We start from the raw sequence: 18,121 nt of genomic DNA, 5'->3' as shown, positions 1-18,121 counted from the left end.
ATCTTTTTATGAAACATATTCCACCTTCCTTATACTGTATATATACACATAAAACACCTTTTTTTTTTGGTGATATTTCTCACATCAAAACCAACAATTTTTGTGCATAGACTGGATTGATAAATACGAAACGGAACGGATTGATAAAGACGAAACAAAAACTTATTATGATAAACAGAAGTAGCCTGTAACACCTGCAAACATCAAAAAATGCAGTTGGAAAAATGCAGAAATGTATTTACAGCAAAGATACCCATATACAGTACATTGTTTCCTGACTGTTGATGCTCTTTATGGTCAGTTTGTAAAGTTTAGGCGAAGTAGGAAGTAACATGAATCTCTGATCAATGTGACTATTAAGGCTGCTGCACCAATGATTTCAAAGTTATTGCCCGTTGTGATGTAAGTGTTGCAAACGTTTCCCAATCAAGGGTGGCCAGACTAACTACATGTGTAATATTCATATACTCCACTTTCCACTCTCTTGCAGAGCTGTTCAAAATTCATCTTTGCTCTTCTTCTGTTCTTTCACGCTCTTCTCATTGTACTTTTTGTGGAAAATCTGTCCATCAGGCTGCTTAATCCAGCTCAGTTTGGTGTTGGATGGCAGCCCCTGCTCCTGTAGTTTCAGTTTGATCTGTGGAGTAGAACACAGCCGTGTTTTAACTCCATCATCAACACCCTCTATTTTCACATATTGCTCTTAATCCTATCAATAAAAAAGCATTCACTCATTCATTCACGCAGTCATCTGTTCATTCATTATTTCATTCTTTCATATTGCATCCAACAACATTCAGAAAAAACATTGTAAAATGCTGTATGCTGTCAGTCACATGATGTGCAATGTTTTTTGATTGTGTCTATTGTCGGACTCAGACTCACCTGATTTAGGATTTCATCCTGAACCACAGTGTTGTTTAGGTCAAAGGTCAAGTTAACTTGCAGTTCCACTCTCACAATCTGCCTCCTCATCACTGTGGCTAGTAAACACAAGAGTAAAACCATTACAATAGTACTCCATCTCTCTGTCTCTGTATGTATACACACAATTAAACAAGCAGACTCCACTCATACACACTCAGGTTTGTTTGTAGTTTTACAGGTACATTACAAATTGTACCTGTAAAACTACAAACAAACCTGAGTGCGTATGAGTGGAGTGTATATATATATGTCTCTCAGTATATGCACACGTGTACATTCACATACAGTATATGCACCTTTAAAGCATAAACCTATTAAGCTTAATTCATTATTTCTTACATGCAATATTAACTACATCAATATCCCCAAATCTCCTCCAAATTAAGGTTTGGATGGATACAATGTTTGGATATATGGACATATATATATGTATTTGGTTATGTATTTGGTTACCCATATATATTACATATATACACAGTGTATATGGGTAACCAAATTCAAACAAACAAAATGGTACCTCTTAATAAGACATGTTAACAAACCATTTACAAGGTATTACTAAAGGGTTAGTTAGCTATTTACTATTCATTAGATAATGTTAGTAAATTATTTACAAGTAGTTTATACTTAGGCAGTGGGAGGGCTTGATGCACAGGATTTTTTCTATGCCTATATCCATTTTTTTTTTGGACTCCACATATAGTGGGCACTAGATTAAGACCAGATTTACTTCGGTGGTCGGATTCAGAGAAGAAAGTTTTATTTCATTGAACTTACTGGTCCTTGGGAAGATGAGCGAAATACACTTAAATAGCAGAGGAGGCAGCCCAGCGAGGTTCGAGTGCGCAACTAAGGCCTATTAAAATAGGCACACGAGGGTTTGTGGCCTGATCTTCTATTGGCTTGCTGTCTACATTGGGCATTTGTGGACAAAGTCTAAGGCAGGTGGTTAGTAACATGTCCTTGGCAGCAGAACGAGCAAGTGAATGGTTGTGGGTAAGGAGAAGTTACACTTCCTGGGGCGCAAAGGTAAGGTAAGCTAACTGGCTCATTTGTTTTGTGTTTGTGATGGACCGTGCCTAGGTCAATGGTGGTTGGTTAGGGGTTTTTAGGGTTATGGTTTAGTCCACATCAACAGGACGGACCAACCTAACCGACCTAGACCATGCCTAGGTTGGTTAAGATTATTTGGATATTTTATTGTGGTAATATGGTGGCAACATGGGGCGCAAGCTGCTAACTGGCTCATTTGTTTTGTGTTTGTGACGGTCTATGCCTAGGTCGATGGTGGTTGGTTAGGGTTTTTAGGGTTATGGTTCAGTCCAGACCAACCTAGACCATGCCTAGGGTAGTTAAGAGTATCTTGGATATTGGATATTTCACTGTGGTAATATGGTGGCAGCATGGAGGGGAGTGTCTCCAGGACGCTGGTTAAGCCTTCATTAGGTGTCGTGGGTCTAACTCAGTGGTCCCCAAACTTTTTCTTCCGAGGGCCAGCTCACGATGGCTCTAAGAGAGGGCCAGAGACTCGGAGTATATCAGTAACCATAAATAGCTTAGTGCTGTGAACAACAGCAGTCTACCTTAGTTGAATATTCCATTACATTTAATCATAGGCTACTGCAATTTAATACCATTGTTAGCTGTGTTTATGTTGCCATCATGCCATATCAGTGTAAAATGTAGCTCAAATGATATAATACTAATAAAAAAGACTTTAGCATTCCCAAAAGTATTAGCAGGGAGTCCCAAAATTATTTTATTCAAAATGTGTGAACTCTGAACTCTGTGTCTTTGCATACACGGCTCAAGTTTTGAACAAGCAATATCCTACAAATAATTTAAAGTTCTCAAACTATGAGAGTTTTATGAAGTGCTGGCAAAAACATCTGAAATCACCTGATGAGAACTTTGTGATCTCTATGAACATTTGAACGAGTGAATAAAAAATATCCCAGAAAGTCCCAGAAATATGACTTGAATAGAAGTTAGTTAGTTATTAACAATTAATTGATAAACTTTTAGAATACTTTGAGCACTGATGCAGTCAGCATAGGCCTCTTACATTGTTTGAAGGAAGGCCTACATTTCGTTCCGTTTTCGAGCGCCAAAACAACCACCATTGGACAAAAAGAGGTATTACATGTGTACTGTTAAAGGAATTATCCGGAATTATCTGTAGCGGCGAAATGACATGCCCGGGTCACTTCCAGGCGAGTTTTGACTAAAAACGGTAAAATCGAACTTTCTCAAAACATGATGACATGATTTTGATGTCAACTCAACGTATGTACACCCAATCATCCGTAAATTGATCTAAAGTGCATTTTACTCTGGATAATTCCTTTAAGAATCACCATAGAGAATGAATTGGGGAAATTACAGAGGTCATAGTTTGACGATGTCGTACTCCCGTGCGGGCCAGATGCTATATACCACGGACATGTTTTGGAGGGCCACCCAAAATGAGGTGGCGTAGTTTGGGGACCACTGGTCTAACTTAACAAAACATCGGTGAATGAGGGTGCCCACTTGATAACCACAATGACATGCTGCATACTGCATACTGCTGTTAGATGGGCCATTTGTCTTGTGTTTGTGACCATTGGTGGTTAGCATGCTTTTTTAACCCTTACAAGCCCGACCGTTCTAATTTTGTTAAAGATTTTAACAATGACCAAACATCTAATATCTCAGCTGTCCAATGACTGATTTTATTTCTGAAATCTTCCCCGTAATGCTGACAACTTCAATATGAGCTTCAATATGATTAGTTGAACAGATATGATTGGTTAAGGGGTTTATGACACAAAATGTTTTGGATACTTGAAGATGAGTCATGAAAAAATAATTTCACTTCAGTCGTACATTTGACATGGACAGCCAGATGCCACCTGCACTTCTAGGGTGACCAGACGTCCCGAAAAATTCGGGGCAGTCCCGATATCCAAGCAGTTGTCCCGAATCCCGAATCCTGCCCTAATTGTCCCGATCTCGACCGTTGGAGTTTATCTCGACTGGAAACCACACAGCTGGATAAACTGAGGTAATATATGTTTTTACATCGGTTCTAGTTATGGTTTATCTTAATTTGTAGTCCTAAAATCATAGGCACCGTAATTCCAACAACGTTGTTGATGATGCAGTGATACATATCTTTGGTAGAAATGGTGGCAACATGTGTAGCCTAATACCCCATCCCCCTGACCAAAGACTTTGTCTGTGTCCACATTTTTCGACAATTTAAACCCAAAGTGATTAATGCTGGCATTGCCATTGTCATCAGCAAAAACCTAATTGTGAGCAAATAGGCTAAACAGTTTTACTTAAGCCGACCAATATTTGTCATTATTTGTGTCCATTAAATATCTTAGTGTCAAACAACCACGCGAATTTCAAGTTACCGTTCAAGTTATTTGTCTGTCTGGTGGATCAACGGTAATGTCAAGGGACTCCATGCGTGCGACCAGTGTTCGCATCCCACCTCTCCTACGTGACACAACAATAGGTTTTAACCCTAAATATTTATGTATATAGTAATTAAAATAAAAAATAAAAAAATAAAAGAGACCGTTAGGAACATGATGTTAGTTAAAAATAATAGCTTGAAATAAAGTACAGCTTTATTTTATATTTCCTCATGTCACATTAGTTCAACTGCACATAATCAGAAGCAAAAGAGATTTCACCTTATGTGGGGATAGAACCTACAATGTCATACTAAGAAGTCGCCTGCTTTAGCTACTGTACCATTGATCAGTGTGTTAACTCTTAGAGTCTGTGAATACCATAATACTAGCCTACTCAAATTAACATAAGTAGCAAGAATGAGCCCAGTCGGGGAGTCAGTAGGCCTATTTCTCTTCGATGTCTTTTAATGAACATTAAGCCAACATCATATCCCAATTATTGAGTCACAAAAAAAACAACCTCTCTCTACTTCTGCACCAATACCTAATTTGAGTGTGTGAGGGCGTTCACACTGAAAATTTCAACGGCACGAAGGGCGCTGCAAGTCCCTGGATGGTGCACTCATAACGGTCAAAAGGCTGAGTGTGGAACGCTGGACACTTTTCGCCCTCAACGGACGCCATCTTGGCTATATAGCGGAAGGGGAGGGAGCGTTTTCAAACTCGTGGTAATCACAGTTGAGAAAGCTGAAGCAGCAGCAGTGGAAAACACACTTTACAGAGGTACAAGCAAGCATGTTTTGACACTGATCATGTCAATTTCGAATAGAGGACACCAATAAAGTTATATTTAAATGTTACGATCGTCATTTCCGTGATGAACACTATTCTGTTAAAATTTGCGCACTCCGCCAGTAAGTTCACAGTGCACATAGGGTGCTGCACAAAAGTGTACTTACGAAAGTATGCCAATTGAGACACAGTCTGTGTGATTTTTGATGACACTGATGACATCCGGAACCTGAACTACCAAGGAACGACAGAAGTGTGACTGCTCAGGGGCTGTAGTTCCAACCACCAAACTTCCTGTCCTCGTTTGCTATTGAGAGTTCGACCTACCCTTTCTTGAAACACCAAATCCAAGCACCATGGTTCTAATAGTGCGTTCAGGCCACCTGGGAATATTAGAGACTGCCCCCATGATTATGTTATTTTTCCGACTGCCAGTGTTCACGTGCTTTGCCGTTGGAACGTTTGAAAAAATAGACACCACAACAACAGTTAAAACACTGCGCTCATTAATCTTAAATAAACAACTGTTTTTCGCTTAAAGTATGGTGTAAGACGCTTACTGTATGAAAGATAAAAAACGGAACAGAAATGTTTCTGTAACCTGAGATATTTGAGGCCTTATCTGATGGGATGCGCTCTCAGATAACAGCGGTCCTGGTGATTCAGGGGTTTGCTGGATGAATGCTATTTGTTTTTTGGATAAAAGAGATCCTTCTCACCTCTGTCTCTTCTCTTCGCTCTTGGCTTCTCTTTACTCTTCTCTTCCCTTTGGCTCTCTTGAATGGGCTAGGCTCTGTCCTGCCTGTTCATCTTCTTCTGGAGGAGGCCTTGCTCTCTCTGGCCTCCTCTCACTATCTCCCTCTCACTCTCTCTTTGTCTTTCTCTCCTTTCTCTGGGGTTTGTTATTTTCTTTATTTGATAAATTGTTTTATCTGGTGTATTCGACATTCTAACGTGTTCATTTGTTAAGTTTACATTTAAGTTTGGTGTTGGTTAAGCTTACTTTTTTCTTTTATTCCTTTGTGACAGTATGTTTACCTACCTGAGTTTTACTTTACATTCAACTTAAGTGATATTGGTTACATTTACCTTTATGGTTTACTGGTTAATAAATTGTTAATTCACCCAACAATTACATATCTCTCATCTCGTATGCCATGCCAATATTCTGCTATAGTTGATAACTACTTGGTAATTATTTGAGTACGAGTTCTTCATTGTGTGGAGTCAGATTGGTTCCTCATAATATTACCATTGCTTCACCAGCCTGTCCCCATTGTCCATACACATGCTAACCTTGAGCGGCCAACACAATTCTTATCCATGAGGAGCTTAGTTGTGCTCTCTCTCCTTTCACTGTGTTAGTGTTAGCAGTGCAAGTCTAACATATGAACTATTTAGCTTATTTACACCAAAACCCCATAATCACTTGCTGGCTAAGATGTTTCATTCTTTTGTGGTAAGTCTATTTGCAAGTGCAAATAAATGCACATTTTTACCGACCTTCTATGACCGTGATTCTTTTCACCAGACTGCTAATGATTTTGTCCAGTGCCTCAAAGCTGTCCACTTTAAACACGTAGTCTGATTCTGGTGAAGATGCAATACTCCTAAGTTCATCTGTTGCTGACTGACTGTCAAAGACATTTCCAATCTGCCACATAAGGGAGAAAATTAGCATCTCACATAAGGGGAAATTCTCTGGCAAGATTTTACACATCACATCTGGTCAAGTCCGATGTTTGATTTTGAGAATCAATATAAAAATGTCCTGTTTAGTCAACTTTTTGTTCAAGGTGCTAACACAAAGATCACAAGATCAACTGGGAGCCCAAATATTGTCTGTGCTTTGCTTTAAGGTGCAGTGAAGTGAATGTAATCATAGCTCTACATACCCCAATAGCATATCTAGTTATATTTTTTCTGTCAGCCAGTGCTGTGGCACTGGGATAGGTTGACGTATCCGAGGATTGCCCATCTGTGAGGACAATGAGGATTCTATGGGCATTAGGTCTCGCTCCAGCAGAAGAATCAAACAAGTCATTCCTGTGTAAATGATAATAGATTGATGATTCACACCTCAAATGATCACATACTATTATAAGCTCCGAATAAATAACCTACAGTAATAAGATTCATTAATTGGCTCACATATGCCTGAGTTATAGGAAAAAAACAATGCAAATAAACCTTTTCAGTTTTGATGAAAAAGATTCAGAGTGGAGTTACGTGGTAAATAATAAGAGGGCAGTTAAAATAGATAAAAGAATCAGGTTCATGTAAATGTAAGACTTTGTTAAAATTGCAGTAAATTGCAAGAGACAATTTCTCACGTGAGGCTACACGTCATCACACATTCATAACATTTAAAGGGACCGCGACCCCTGAACAGTCATACTTACATGAAGTAACTACAGAAAGAACAAAGTGCTGCGTTTAATATGAATGTTGTGTAGGACCACACTTAATAATAAAGGTGAATTATGCATGTCACATTCACTACAACTTACACAACTGTCTGGATAGCACCTGCAGTATATGTGTTGCTTCCTATCTGGCTGATACTGTCCACCTGATTTTCCCATCCTGTTCTCTGAAACTGATGAAAGTTCACGTGGATGGTGGTTCCAGAGGAGTACTGTACAAAGGCAAACTGCATAATGAAAACAAATCAGTATACAGTGCAATGTCCACTGGAAATGTAAATGGATATCTGGACTGTTTATTTAACACGTTTTCTCAAAGCTATGTAACAATTGTACAATTGTATTGAATCAGGAAGGAGTCAGACTCACAGAGGTATTAAACTCCAGGAGACTTGCGGTCAAATTTTTTACAAACGTTTTCATGACAATAAAGTTGTCTGCCCCCACACTCCCAGATCCATCCATCAGGAAGGCAATATCTAGGCCTATGGCCACAGAAGGGGGAACATATAACAGATTATCTGGATACAATATGAGTGACTGTGTTTAAAATATACTGTATTCATTTTGACTGAGAGAAATTAAATGTGCACTTTGCAAATGTTCAAAGGACGGCTACTTTGTAAACTACATGTTTTAGTATTTCTCTGTAATACGCAGTTTGCTAATAGTTTGTCTGTGTTGCTACAGTATATACAGCTCTGGAAAAAATTAAGAGACCACTGCACATTTTTCTGATGTCATCCTATGGTTGCTGAGTGACGAGTACATTTTTTGTATTTATTTATATATTTTTCTCTCCATCTCTCTTGCCACTTGACCCCCACCTAACACATATAGGTACACCCCCCTCACTCACACACACCATTACACCCCATTCACATAATTACACCGTAACAGGTACACCCCCCCCCCACACACACCATACCTACACACCTTATTACTCCTCCCCACACACAAACCCCAAACACACACACCATTTCATCACCCCCCCACCACCCCACCCCAACACACAATACCCCCTCCCCCACACACCCCACTACTATCCCCCACACACACACACACACAATTTTATCATCCCCTTATCACCATCCCCCTCCCACACCCCATTACTCCCCCCTCCCACACCCCCAAATCATGTTTATGGGAGTAAAATGAATCAAAAGTTCACCAGTCATGAAGTGATAATATAAGATGTCAACAAACAGAGAGAGAATGCAGGGCAGTAATTGTACTCAGTTTAGATACTTCAACTATTTGTACAGGCTATGATAGTCTAGGCATGGAAATGGATGACATGGAAAAGTGAGACATTAAACCAAACTAAAGGAGGGTTTGAGATACTGGCCAGGCTACACGACTACAACCTCTGGACACTAATTCTGCCCATAGAGGGTGCTAACTTTGATGCATTTCTGTATCTCAATAACAACTTTTGCAACGGTTATCTGTTCTTCTTGTCTGTAGTCCATGTGCATTCACAACCAATTATAACACCGGCCGAACAAAGAGCTAACATCCATGCTCCATTTGTGTCATAGAACTAGCCTGGCTACGCCTCCTTTGAGGGAAATACTAGTCTGGAACAGCATGGTTCACTAACAGTTCCATCGGTAGGCAGATTACCTGCCCAATCAGCAACAAGAGGGAATGACACTATATGTTTACGTTTCAAAATCAAAAGTCTCTTTGGTAAACGGTGGTATCAATGCCTGCAAACATCAAAAATTGCAGTCGGAAGAATGTGTACATTTATTTACAACAAAGGTAGGCCCACATACATTGTTTCCTGACTGCCAATGCTGTTTAGTGTCGGAAGTAGGAAGTAACATTATGAATCCCAGAATAATGTGATTGGTTAGACTGGACCAATGATTTCAAAGTTAGCACCCATCGTGATGCAAGTGTTGGGAAGGAATCCCAATCGTGAGTAACCAGACTCTATCCACTTTGTGAATGAATTTTGTTTACCAGGCTATAATAGAATCATCGCAACCCTAATTTTTAATGCTTCTGTACTTCTGTGGAAATTTTCTAAAATATCCTGATTGCTAAACTAAAGTAAATTATCTTAGACGATGTATATCGCACACTCCTATCAACAACATAGATAAACATACAGATAAAGTGGTATTGTTGGCCCTGATGAGATAGGTCAAATATTTTGAAATCCTTACATCATATTGATGACGAATTTGTACATAATTCGTACCTACCTTGGCCTGTGAGTTCAGATGTAACACAAGAGGTGAGCCCTATAGACAATGACATGGTTGCAGATGTAGGAATGTTTATATATTACATTTCATGAAATGAAAAAAGGATTATGTGCTCAACACCATAATCTATACTAGACTGTTGGTGACAATTGTTGGCACTGCAACAAAGTGAAAGGAACCTACTTTCACATGATCTGGGAATGCCCCGAATGACAAACATTTTGGAAGAATGTCATATTAAACTTATCTATGATTACTAAAGAAAAGATCTCTCTAGACCCTAAATTATGCATTTTTAATTATGGACAATATGTACTGGCCCCCCTTCAAGAAAAAAACTATTTATTGGAAGATAGGTCATAGCAGTCAATTGGAAGACCACTATCAACATTAATGTAAGAACATGGCTACAGACATTTGAAACATTATTGAGTCTAGAACAAATGTCTAACTCCATATACACAGGTACCCCAAACATTTGGCACAAAATTTAAAAAAAAATCCACAGTAATATTGCATGCTATAGTTAGATCACACGATAAATGATGACTGTGATCTATGTTTCAAATGTAATAATGATCTGATGTAGTTTGTAATGTAGATTGACTTGTGGCCTGTATGGTATGTATATATGAGATAATGTAAATGAGTGTTTATGAATATATACCTGTATGTAGCCACTTGAGTATGTATGAATTGCCGTACGCATGCTTGTATGTATGTATGTACTGTGTGTGCTGGCGTAAACATACAAGAATGTAAGATTGTACTTGCACATTTATGCATTTCCATATGCGCTTGCATGGACTTCTGGCTGTGTATATATGTATATGTATGTATGTATGTATGTTTGTGTGTGGGTGTGTGCGTGTCTGAATGTATGTTCACATGTATTCTTATACGGGGGAATGCATATAGAAATGTACTTATACAAGACACCTGATGAGATCTAATGTACTGCTTCAACCATCAAAATACTTGTTGAATTTTTTAAGAACTGTTATTTTCTGACCTTAAAATATAACTGATGTAAACAATGTGATTCCCCGAGCAAGAAAAACTCAATAAAAAAATAAATAAATAAATAAATAAATAAAAAATAATCTATACTAGACTGGGTAAAGAACAATAAACAATAAAGTTGTTCTAACCACCATATCCATATTTTAAAATGTCTTGATTTAAAAGTCAAGTTGCAGCCATGTGCACGCAAGTTAAAGTCACACACCTCTAGATAATAATAGGCTACAAGGTGCATACTTTTGGTCAGTTAGTTGAGAATATGTAGTCTTTGATTTTAACATTTTCATGGAGTGGGGGATAATACACTCTGCACAATAGATAGACTAAGTAAACAATAGTGAGAATATAAGTAGTCAAACCCAGATTCGAACTCTACATTTCTTTACCACAGGCTATCGTCAGCCGGCCTTAGCGCACTGTGCCACAGTTTTGCAGAGAGAATGCGTAGGACTGAGCAGCGGTCATATACCATTATGCGGTACATCTAGTTATAGACACAGTTGTGGAAATGGGTTGAGAGTTGTGTTGACTCACCAATGAAAGTCAGGAGATGAATAGCACTCCACTTCATGGCAAAGATGGAAAAATGTATCCCCTAATAAGTTAAGCAAAAACTTGTCACAGGTGACCCAGACCCTAGGGGGAAAAGAAAAAAAAAAGAAAATATTTCCAGATAGACTTTAACTTTAAAATCGTAGATTTAGTGGTTGCTTTGCCTTTCAAATTCTTCTGAAGAGAGTTCCAATTAGTTTCCCAAAAAATAAAATACTTTCCCAGTTCAACAAGCAGTTATACAAGACATGGTATCAAACCAGTAAAGCAACGCGAAAACATACCTGGGCTGTTTGCTTCTGCTTGTGCTGCTAAGTCAATATGACATGGTATCAGGTCTGACTGATATACAGTATATGACCTGTCTGTTGAATGAGGTGACAATAGTTTGCATGTTTTATAGGAGATCATTTATGCTTTCTTTTCACTGGAAAGGGATACACTGGCAGTTAAGTATTCACTGAGTATATGAGAATGTGAAAAACAACAGATTATGATTACTCACTGATGCACTTATTCTTACTGTACTCTAATGTTTTTTGTTATTGTCCTAAAATTGTTGAGAATTGCTCTAAAACTTAAACTGTTTACCATGTTGTTAGTCGCTTTGGCTAAAAATGCGTCAGCCAAATGTAATGTAATGTAATGTAATGTAATATGTGTGCAATATGGAAACTAGCCCTTCCTGCAGCATTAACATACTGTATGACTGTTCTGATGATCCACTGTCATTGATCCACTCTAGTTTTGATGACTGTCTACCAACATAGCCAGTCACTGAATATGACACACTACAATTGATAATTGATGACCAGGCTGGATATTCCGAGAAGCGCCTCCATGTGGACATCTGGGAAACCATTTGACAAAACGCTACTGAGTGTTCATGCTCAACAAATGCAACATCTCACTTTATGATAACTGTGGTCCATATGAAATCCTTCATATTCAGTGCCACACTTGATAGCTGCTGCTCATGAAACATTTCAAATAGATAAACAATTAGATGCATTACAAATGAACTCTTTAATGTACATGTTGACTTCCACACCCAGTCACTTTTACAGCAGCAGAAAGATGATAGGATGGTGCTGTAAATAGGACTAACATGGTGTGTGTGTGTGTGTTGGAACTGACTAACTACCTGTTGGACTCTTCATTTGCATATGGAAACCATGCAAATTAACAGTACAACACACACGCACATTTTTGTGGACCAAAGGAAAACAACTGAGCTAGTCAAAATAAGCCTATTGTTAATTTATAAAAAAAGGTTTTCATGATTCTAAGAAAGGAATTCTGGATGATAAGTATATATACTCTTTTGATCCCGTGAGGGAAATTTGGTCTCTGCATTTATCCCAATCCGTGAATTAGTGAAACACACACAGCACACAGTGTACATACAGTGAGGTGAAGCACACACTAACCCGGAGCAGTGAGCTCCCTGCTACAGCGGCGCTCGGGGAGCAGTGAGGGGTAAGGTGCCATGGATGTGGGCACAGGAGAGCAGTGCCCAACCACTTCACCCGCCCACATTATTCTGTTGACATAGTCTTGTTCCTTGCTGAGGGAATATGATATTTTAACTGCCAAATAATATACAATTCTAAATTCACCATTACATATCCACAGATCTTTTACACAAACTCTAAAGAACTTGAACTATTACTGTTGTTATACATGTTATGCATTGTATGCATGTTATCCCAGGTAAAAAAAAAAACTATTAAAAGTATACTTTTTGAAGGTGTACTAAGTACAGTTTGTACTTTTTTCGTCAAATCCAAGTGTAATTAAGTGTATTGAATTATGTATTAAGTTCAACTTAATACCAATTTGACTATACTTTGAGTGTAATTAGTGTGCTAAAATGGACCAACTTTTTTCAAACTTTAAGTGTTCTTAAGTACATTATACAAAGAGATTTTATGAGCATTCGGAACACAGTCGCAGTACAATTTTGTAACATCCCAAGTGTATTGGAAATGTACTTAAAATGCATTACAGTATAACTAATAATAGTGTAGTAGTGTATTTTGAATACACTCTTATCATCCTCATTTCTATTCATTTGGCATGCTTCTGTAATATTTTAAATTAACTTCAAATGTACTTCCTGACTACAATAAGTGCCTTGAAAGTTTGTAGTTATGTTAATAAAAGTATAGTCTTAAGATACTTTAAGCATTATAAAGGCATGCAATTTAAAGTATAATATTAGTGTGATTTAAAATTGTACTATTAGTACTCTCCTACCTATTCTGTTACATCTGTTGCATTTAATATATACGTGTGTGAAATAATATATAATATAATACACCCGAATGCATGTTTTATCGCGCAAGTGTTTTTTGCCACTATTGTCTCGCGATACTCTACAGCCTCATTGGTAGACCATCAATTCAAAATGCAGATTTCATGAAAAACAAAAGTTGTTTACCCTCCTAGGTGAGAGAATTTGCCCTCTAAGCTTGACATTGTTTACTGGACACCCAGCCTACAAGCCAACAACTTAACAGTCTAACATGACTAAATTTGTAATGCATGATCATTTATTGCTTATTTGTTTGCAAAGTCTTCTGGCCCAGAAAGAAAACCATGGTGGTTACGGATCATGGCTGAGGAGGAAAGGTACAGCTGGTAGAGTTGTGCAGTGAGTGAACTTCCCTCCCAACACTGAGATGTGGTGGCAAAAGCTGTGGTAGCTAGCTTCCTTATTAGCACACCATCTTCCAGATCCAAGATGCATAGAGTTTTCGGTGGCAACCCGGGGCTGGACAGCAGTCAAATGCATTGACCTTGGTATTAGAGAATTTGTCTCTGTTGTCTGTGAATAGAAAGAAGACGGACAACATTTTACAAGATAAACAATATTTTACACAGAAATCCATTGGCAATGATGAAATGAATACAGATTATCTGTACATATTTGACATTTACTTTTTATGGGTCAAATTGGTATTGACACCATCTGTTTGCCATCCTGGTATGGGTAGACCTGGCCAGGTAGTCTTTCCTTAAAGCGTTGTGCACCTTGGCACCGATATGAGTGCAACCACCCTGTTTTCTGCATTTGATTACCTTAGATTCCTTTGTTTCCAATCGTATTATCGTTTTCGGGTCAAATGGCATTTTAAATGGGAGTCGTAGGGGCACTAGCGTACTATTTTGATGCATGAATCGAAATCATCATGTATCAAAATAGTTCTGCCCCTACGACTCCCATTCAAAATGGCATTTGACCCCGAAGCTTAATGGTGGCGCTTCTGACTTAATTATGCTTTCAAACGAAAGTTTGACTCAGGTACATTCACAAAAAGACCCTAGGTTGCATTTTGGCTTGAGTTATGCTTTAAGAGTAATGGGGCAAGGTCCTGGATGAAGAATATTTACCTTCACTGCTGATTATTTGAGGCGTTCAGACATCTCTGTTTCAAAACTGTCCAGGAACACCTGTAAAAACATAGTTAGGCTACAGATTAAAACTAGGTAAATTACAAACACTACCATGAAATGAACTTGAATGCTCTGTCAAACACGAATAATTAAAAAAATCTAAATCTATCGCATAAACCAAGTCATAATATCAATCATGTAGCATACAGCACACTGTTTGCTACAGTAAGCCTCCTCATACTTGCTGCACACTGCCCCCCCCCCCCCTACGTACACAGCACATTGTCTTCAGGATCTTCTCCAACACACATCCTCTACATACTTACAGCACACTGCCCCCACCTACCCACACACACACACACTTCATAGCACTAACTTAGTAGAACACCAGGTTTAATTCCCCCTCTAATATAAATGGTGAAAAAAAACGTTCTACTTCATAAAATGCATGTAATTTGTCCTGTAGACTCATTTTAAAAGATGTCTCCACAATTAAAGAAAAAACAGCTACAATGTCATTAGCATGCCTAATGAATGTGAAGTGTTAAGTGTGACTAGCCTAGCACCATCCTCCTTTCTGTGAGGTAGCCTACACCACACATAATATTAAAGAACATTGGTGAACTTTAGCCAAACGTTGCTTAATAAAGAACACACTTTCTTCCATCATAGTTTGTCTAACGTTAGTGCTAGCCAACGCTTGTCAATAATCCCACAACACACACACACACACACACACACACACACACACACACACACACACACACACATATCTGACTTTCTCCAACTTGTGCACATCTCCATAGAACTTTTTATTTTTTATTTCTCCTCCATCTATCTACCCATGTCCTTGATTGCCTAGCCTTTCTGACCCCCATCCCCAACACACACACAAAAACACACACACACTTACATCATCACTGTCATCACCTCACATACATACAGCACACTGTTTGCTACAGTAAGCCTCCCTCATACTTGCTGCACACTGCCCCCTACGTACACAGCACATTGTCTTCAGGATCTTCTCCAACACACATCCTCTACATACTTACAGCACACTGCCCCCACCTACCCACACACACACACACTACACACACACACACAGTCACTGCTCCACTCCCCTCCCGCCCCACACACACATCTTCACTGTCATCACTCACATACATCATACATACAGTACTCTGCTTGCAATAGTAAGTCCCTTCACCATACAGTACACTGCCCCCCCCCCCCACATACACAGCACATTATTTCATCAGGAAGCTTCTCCAACACACATCCCCAACATACTTACAGCACACTGCCGCTCCCACCACGCGCATCACGCACTTTGCGTAGGGCACCAAAGGACAGAGGGGGCACCCACATGTAGCCTAACCAATGAATAGTAGCTTTACTGCAAACTGCATTTCACTCTTCATCAATAACGTTTACAATGTCAGAATGCGCTAACACCATGGTACATGCAAGTTTCATACTTTTTGGGTTCTCTCAATCTCCACCACGTAGTGCTAGAATGGAATTGGTGGGTCTTCAATAATTCGTTTTCCAAGCATTTACATGAAGCACATGATATGCCGAGTTGACAAAAAAATAATCCATTTAGATAGCTTTTCGTTTTATTTGCAAAACGAAATGCAACATGTTATTGCATACTTTCCAAAGCAATGAAGGCTGCTTAAAACAACTTAACATTGTGCATATTATTGTTAATATTGTGCTATCAATGTAACTCAACAAACAAGGCTTGTAAACAAGAGCTGGCAAAAAGGCATTATGAGAACGTAAAGATCAATGCTCTTAAAGTGACAGTGCACCATTTATAAGAAAACTGAATGTTTAAAAACACACAGTAATGGTCTGTAAATAGTATACCTTTTATTTTACTTTAGGTGTTTGAGTTATCATTTAAATGTCACTCACTTAAAACCACTCACTTAGGGCACCAAAATGGTCAGTAGGCCACCATCTTGACATGTCTTTATTAAAGGAACCGTATGTAAGAAATGTATTTCAATTAATCATAAATGGCCCTGATATGTCACTAGATATTAAGAAATCATATTATTTCAAATACTTATATCACTGACAACAGTAGTCTGGCCAGGATATTGTCATTTAAAAAGTGGAGTTGCAGCCCTCAACTGATGTTGATGTTGTCATGTTGTGTTTTGGCCTGATGCGCCACCCTCCACCTATCTACTAATCACAAAGTCAGTAGTGTTTCGGCATCTGGGTTGCCAGCTCTGCTAGTCAGAGGGGAGGGGAAAGGGATACATTGCTCTACAGTAGTTTGAAAGTGATTGCAGTACCAGTTTTGGCCACAATCTTACATACAGTTTCTTTAAGCTTTGATTTACAATATAGTAGGCTCTCTATTGATTTTAATGAGCAGGCCTAGGCCTTAGAGTTACAGTATTTTGACCTTTTACCTTTGCCTAGGCCTTAGAGTTACAGTTTTTTGGACTTTGACCTTTTGTCGGTTTTTAACAAAATTCTGACTATGATTGAGCGTAATAAACTGCATTTAGAATGGCAAATCCACATTTCCAGATATTTTGGTGAAAGTAACTTAAAAGTAATGCAATAGTAGTGTAATGCCTTACAATTCAGAGACAGTAATATTATAATATAACAAATTACTTTGAAATGACAGTAATAAGTAATGCATAATACATTTCGATTTTGAAGTAACTTGCCCAACACTGCCCCCCATTAATGCACAAATAGGCTGACACCAGACATAATTTCACTGCATTTCTTACTTCCAGTAACTATATGCATGTGACAATACATTTCCTAGTATCCTTGTATCCTTATGGGCTCTGCTATGTGGCTGCACAAAATAAGCAGGGAAGGATTTTCGATCAGCCGATATAAAAAGTCAGTTTTTGCAGACGTTTCCTGGTTCCAAAACCGGGCTTTTGCTAACTTTTATCTAATATAAGGCCACAAATCCCAAAGCTATTTGTTTTATGTAGACATACCGCCGTCAACGAGTTCATTGAATGATGATGAATGTTTCTTGGAGTAAGATTTAATGAGAAGGGGCAGTATTTCACTTCATGTAAATGCACATTCCTTAATGTGTTTTTGCCTCTTATAACTACTTTTTCACATCTTTACATGCTTCATTGCGGAGCGGAGGTCTTTCTACCGGTCAAGTATCATTGCCTTGTCACAGACCAGGCGATTTTCAACGGAACTATGAGCTAAAATGATCAGCATCACACTTTCTGGATCCCGATATAAAGCTAATTTTTTTATTGGAGTGTAAGATTGGTAATGTTAAATATTTGGCAGTTTCTTTCTGATGAGTAATGTATATTTATGTTCTACATCTGTGTTACAGGTCATTCACCAGTGGCTC

General features: G+C 38.5%; 1 protein-coding gene across 4 annotated transcripts; it reads right to left on the bottom strand.

Moving 5' to 3' along the window:
• Window positions 1-452: 452 nt before the first annotated feature.
• On the bottom strand, window positions 453-11,889 carry LOC125296504 (integrin alpha-D-like). Of its 4 annotated transcripts, XM_048246458.1 has the most exons (9): window positions 11,634-11,889; window positions 11,332-11,433; window positions 9,772-9,810; window positions 7,925-8,040; window positions 7,640-7,782; window positions 7,025-7,175; window positions 6,633-6,783; window positions 886-983; window positions 453-637 (listed from the first exon to the last, which is right to left on the bottom strand). In XM_048246458.1, the coding sequence occupies exons 2-9, from the start codon at window positions 11,366-11,368 to the stop codon at window positions 497-499; spliced, it is 876 nt and encodes a 291-aa protein (XP_048102415.1). In that variant the 5' UTR covers window positions 11,369-11,433; window positions 11,634-11,889; the 3' UTR covers window positions 453-496. The 4 variants fall into 4 exon arrangements, with proteins under 4 accessions (XP_048102415.1, XP_048102414.1, XP_048102416.1 ...); XM_048246457.1 differs by having other exon boundaries at window positions 11,332-11,889; XM_048246461.1 differs by lacking the exon at window positions 453-637 and adding an exon at window positions 4,332-4,416 and having other exon boundaries at window positions 936-983; window positions 11,332-11,889.
• Window positions 11,890-18,121: the final 6,232 nt, after the last annotated feature.

Source organism: Alosa alosa, chromosome 6, assembly GCF_017589495.1.
Source record: "Alosa alosa isolate M-15738 ecotype Scorff River chromosome 6, AALO_Geno_1.1, whole genome shotgun sequence".
NCBI lineage: Eukaryota > Metazoa > Chordata > Actinopteri > Clupeiformes > Clupeidae > Alosa > Alosa alosa.
Note: the sequence above shows the minus strand (reverse complement) of the source record. Positions and strands in the feature narration are given on the sequence as shown.

What these genes read in the sequence shown, in the direction of transcription:
- LOC125296504 (XM_048246457.1), bottom strand. Translation starts at nt 11,368, where the DNA reads ATGAAGTGGAGTGCTATTCATCTCCTGACTTTCATTG. An exon ending in ATCTGAACTCACAGGCCAAG is followed by an intron (nt 8,041 to 9,771) that starts GTAGGTACGAAT and finishes CTGTGGCCATAG; the next exon opens with GCCTAGATATTGCCTTCCTG. An exon ending in TCCTGGAGTTTAATACCTCT is followed by an intron (nt 7,783 to 7,924) that starts GTGAGTCTGACT and finishes TTCATTATGCAG; the next exon opens with TTTGCCTTTGTACAGTACTC.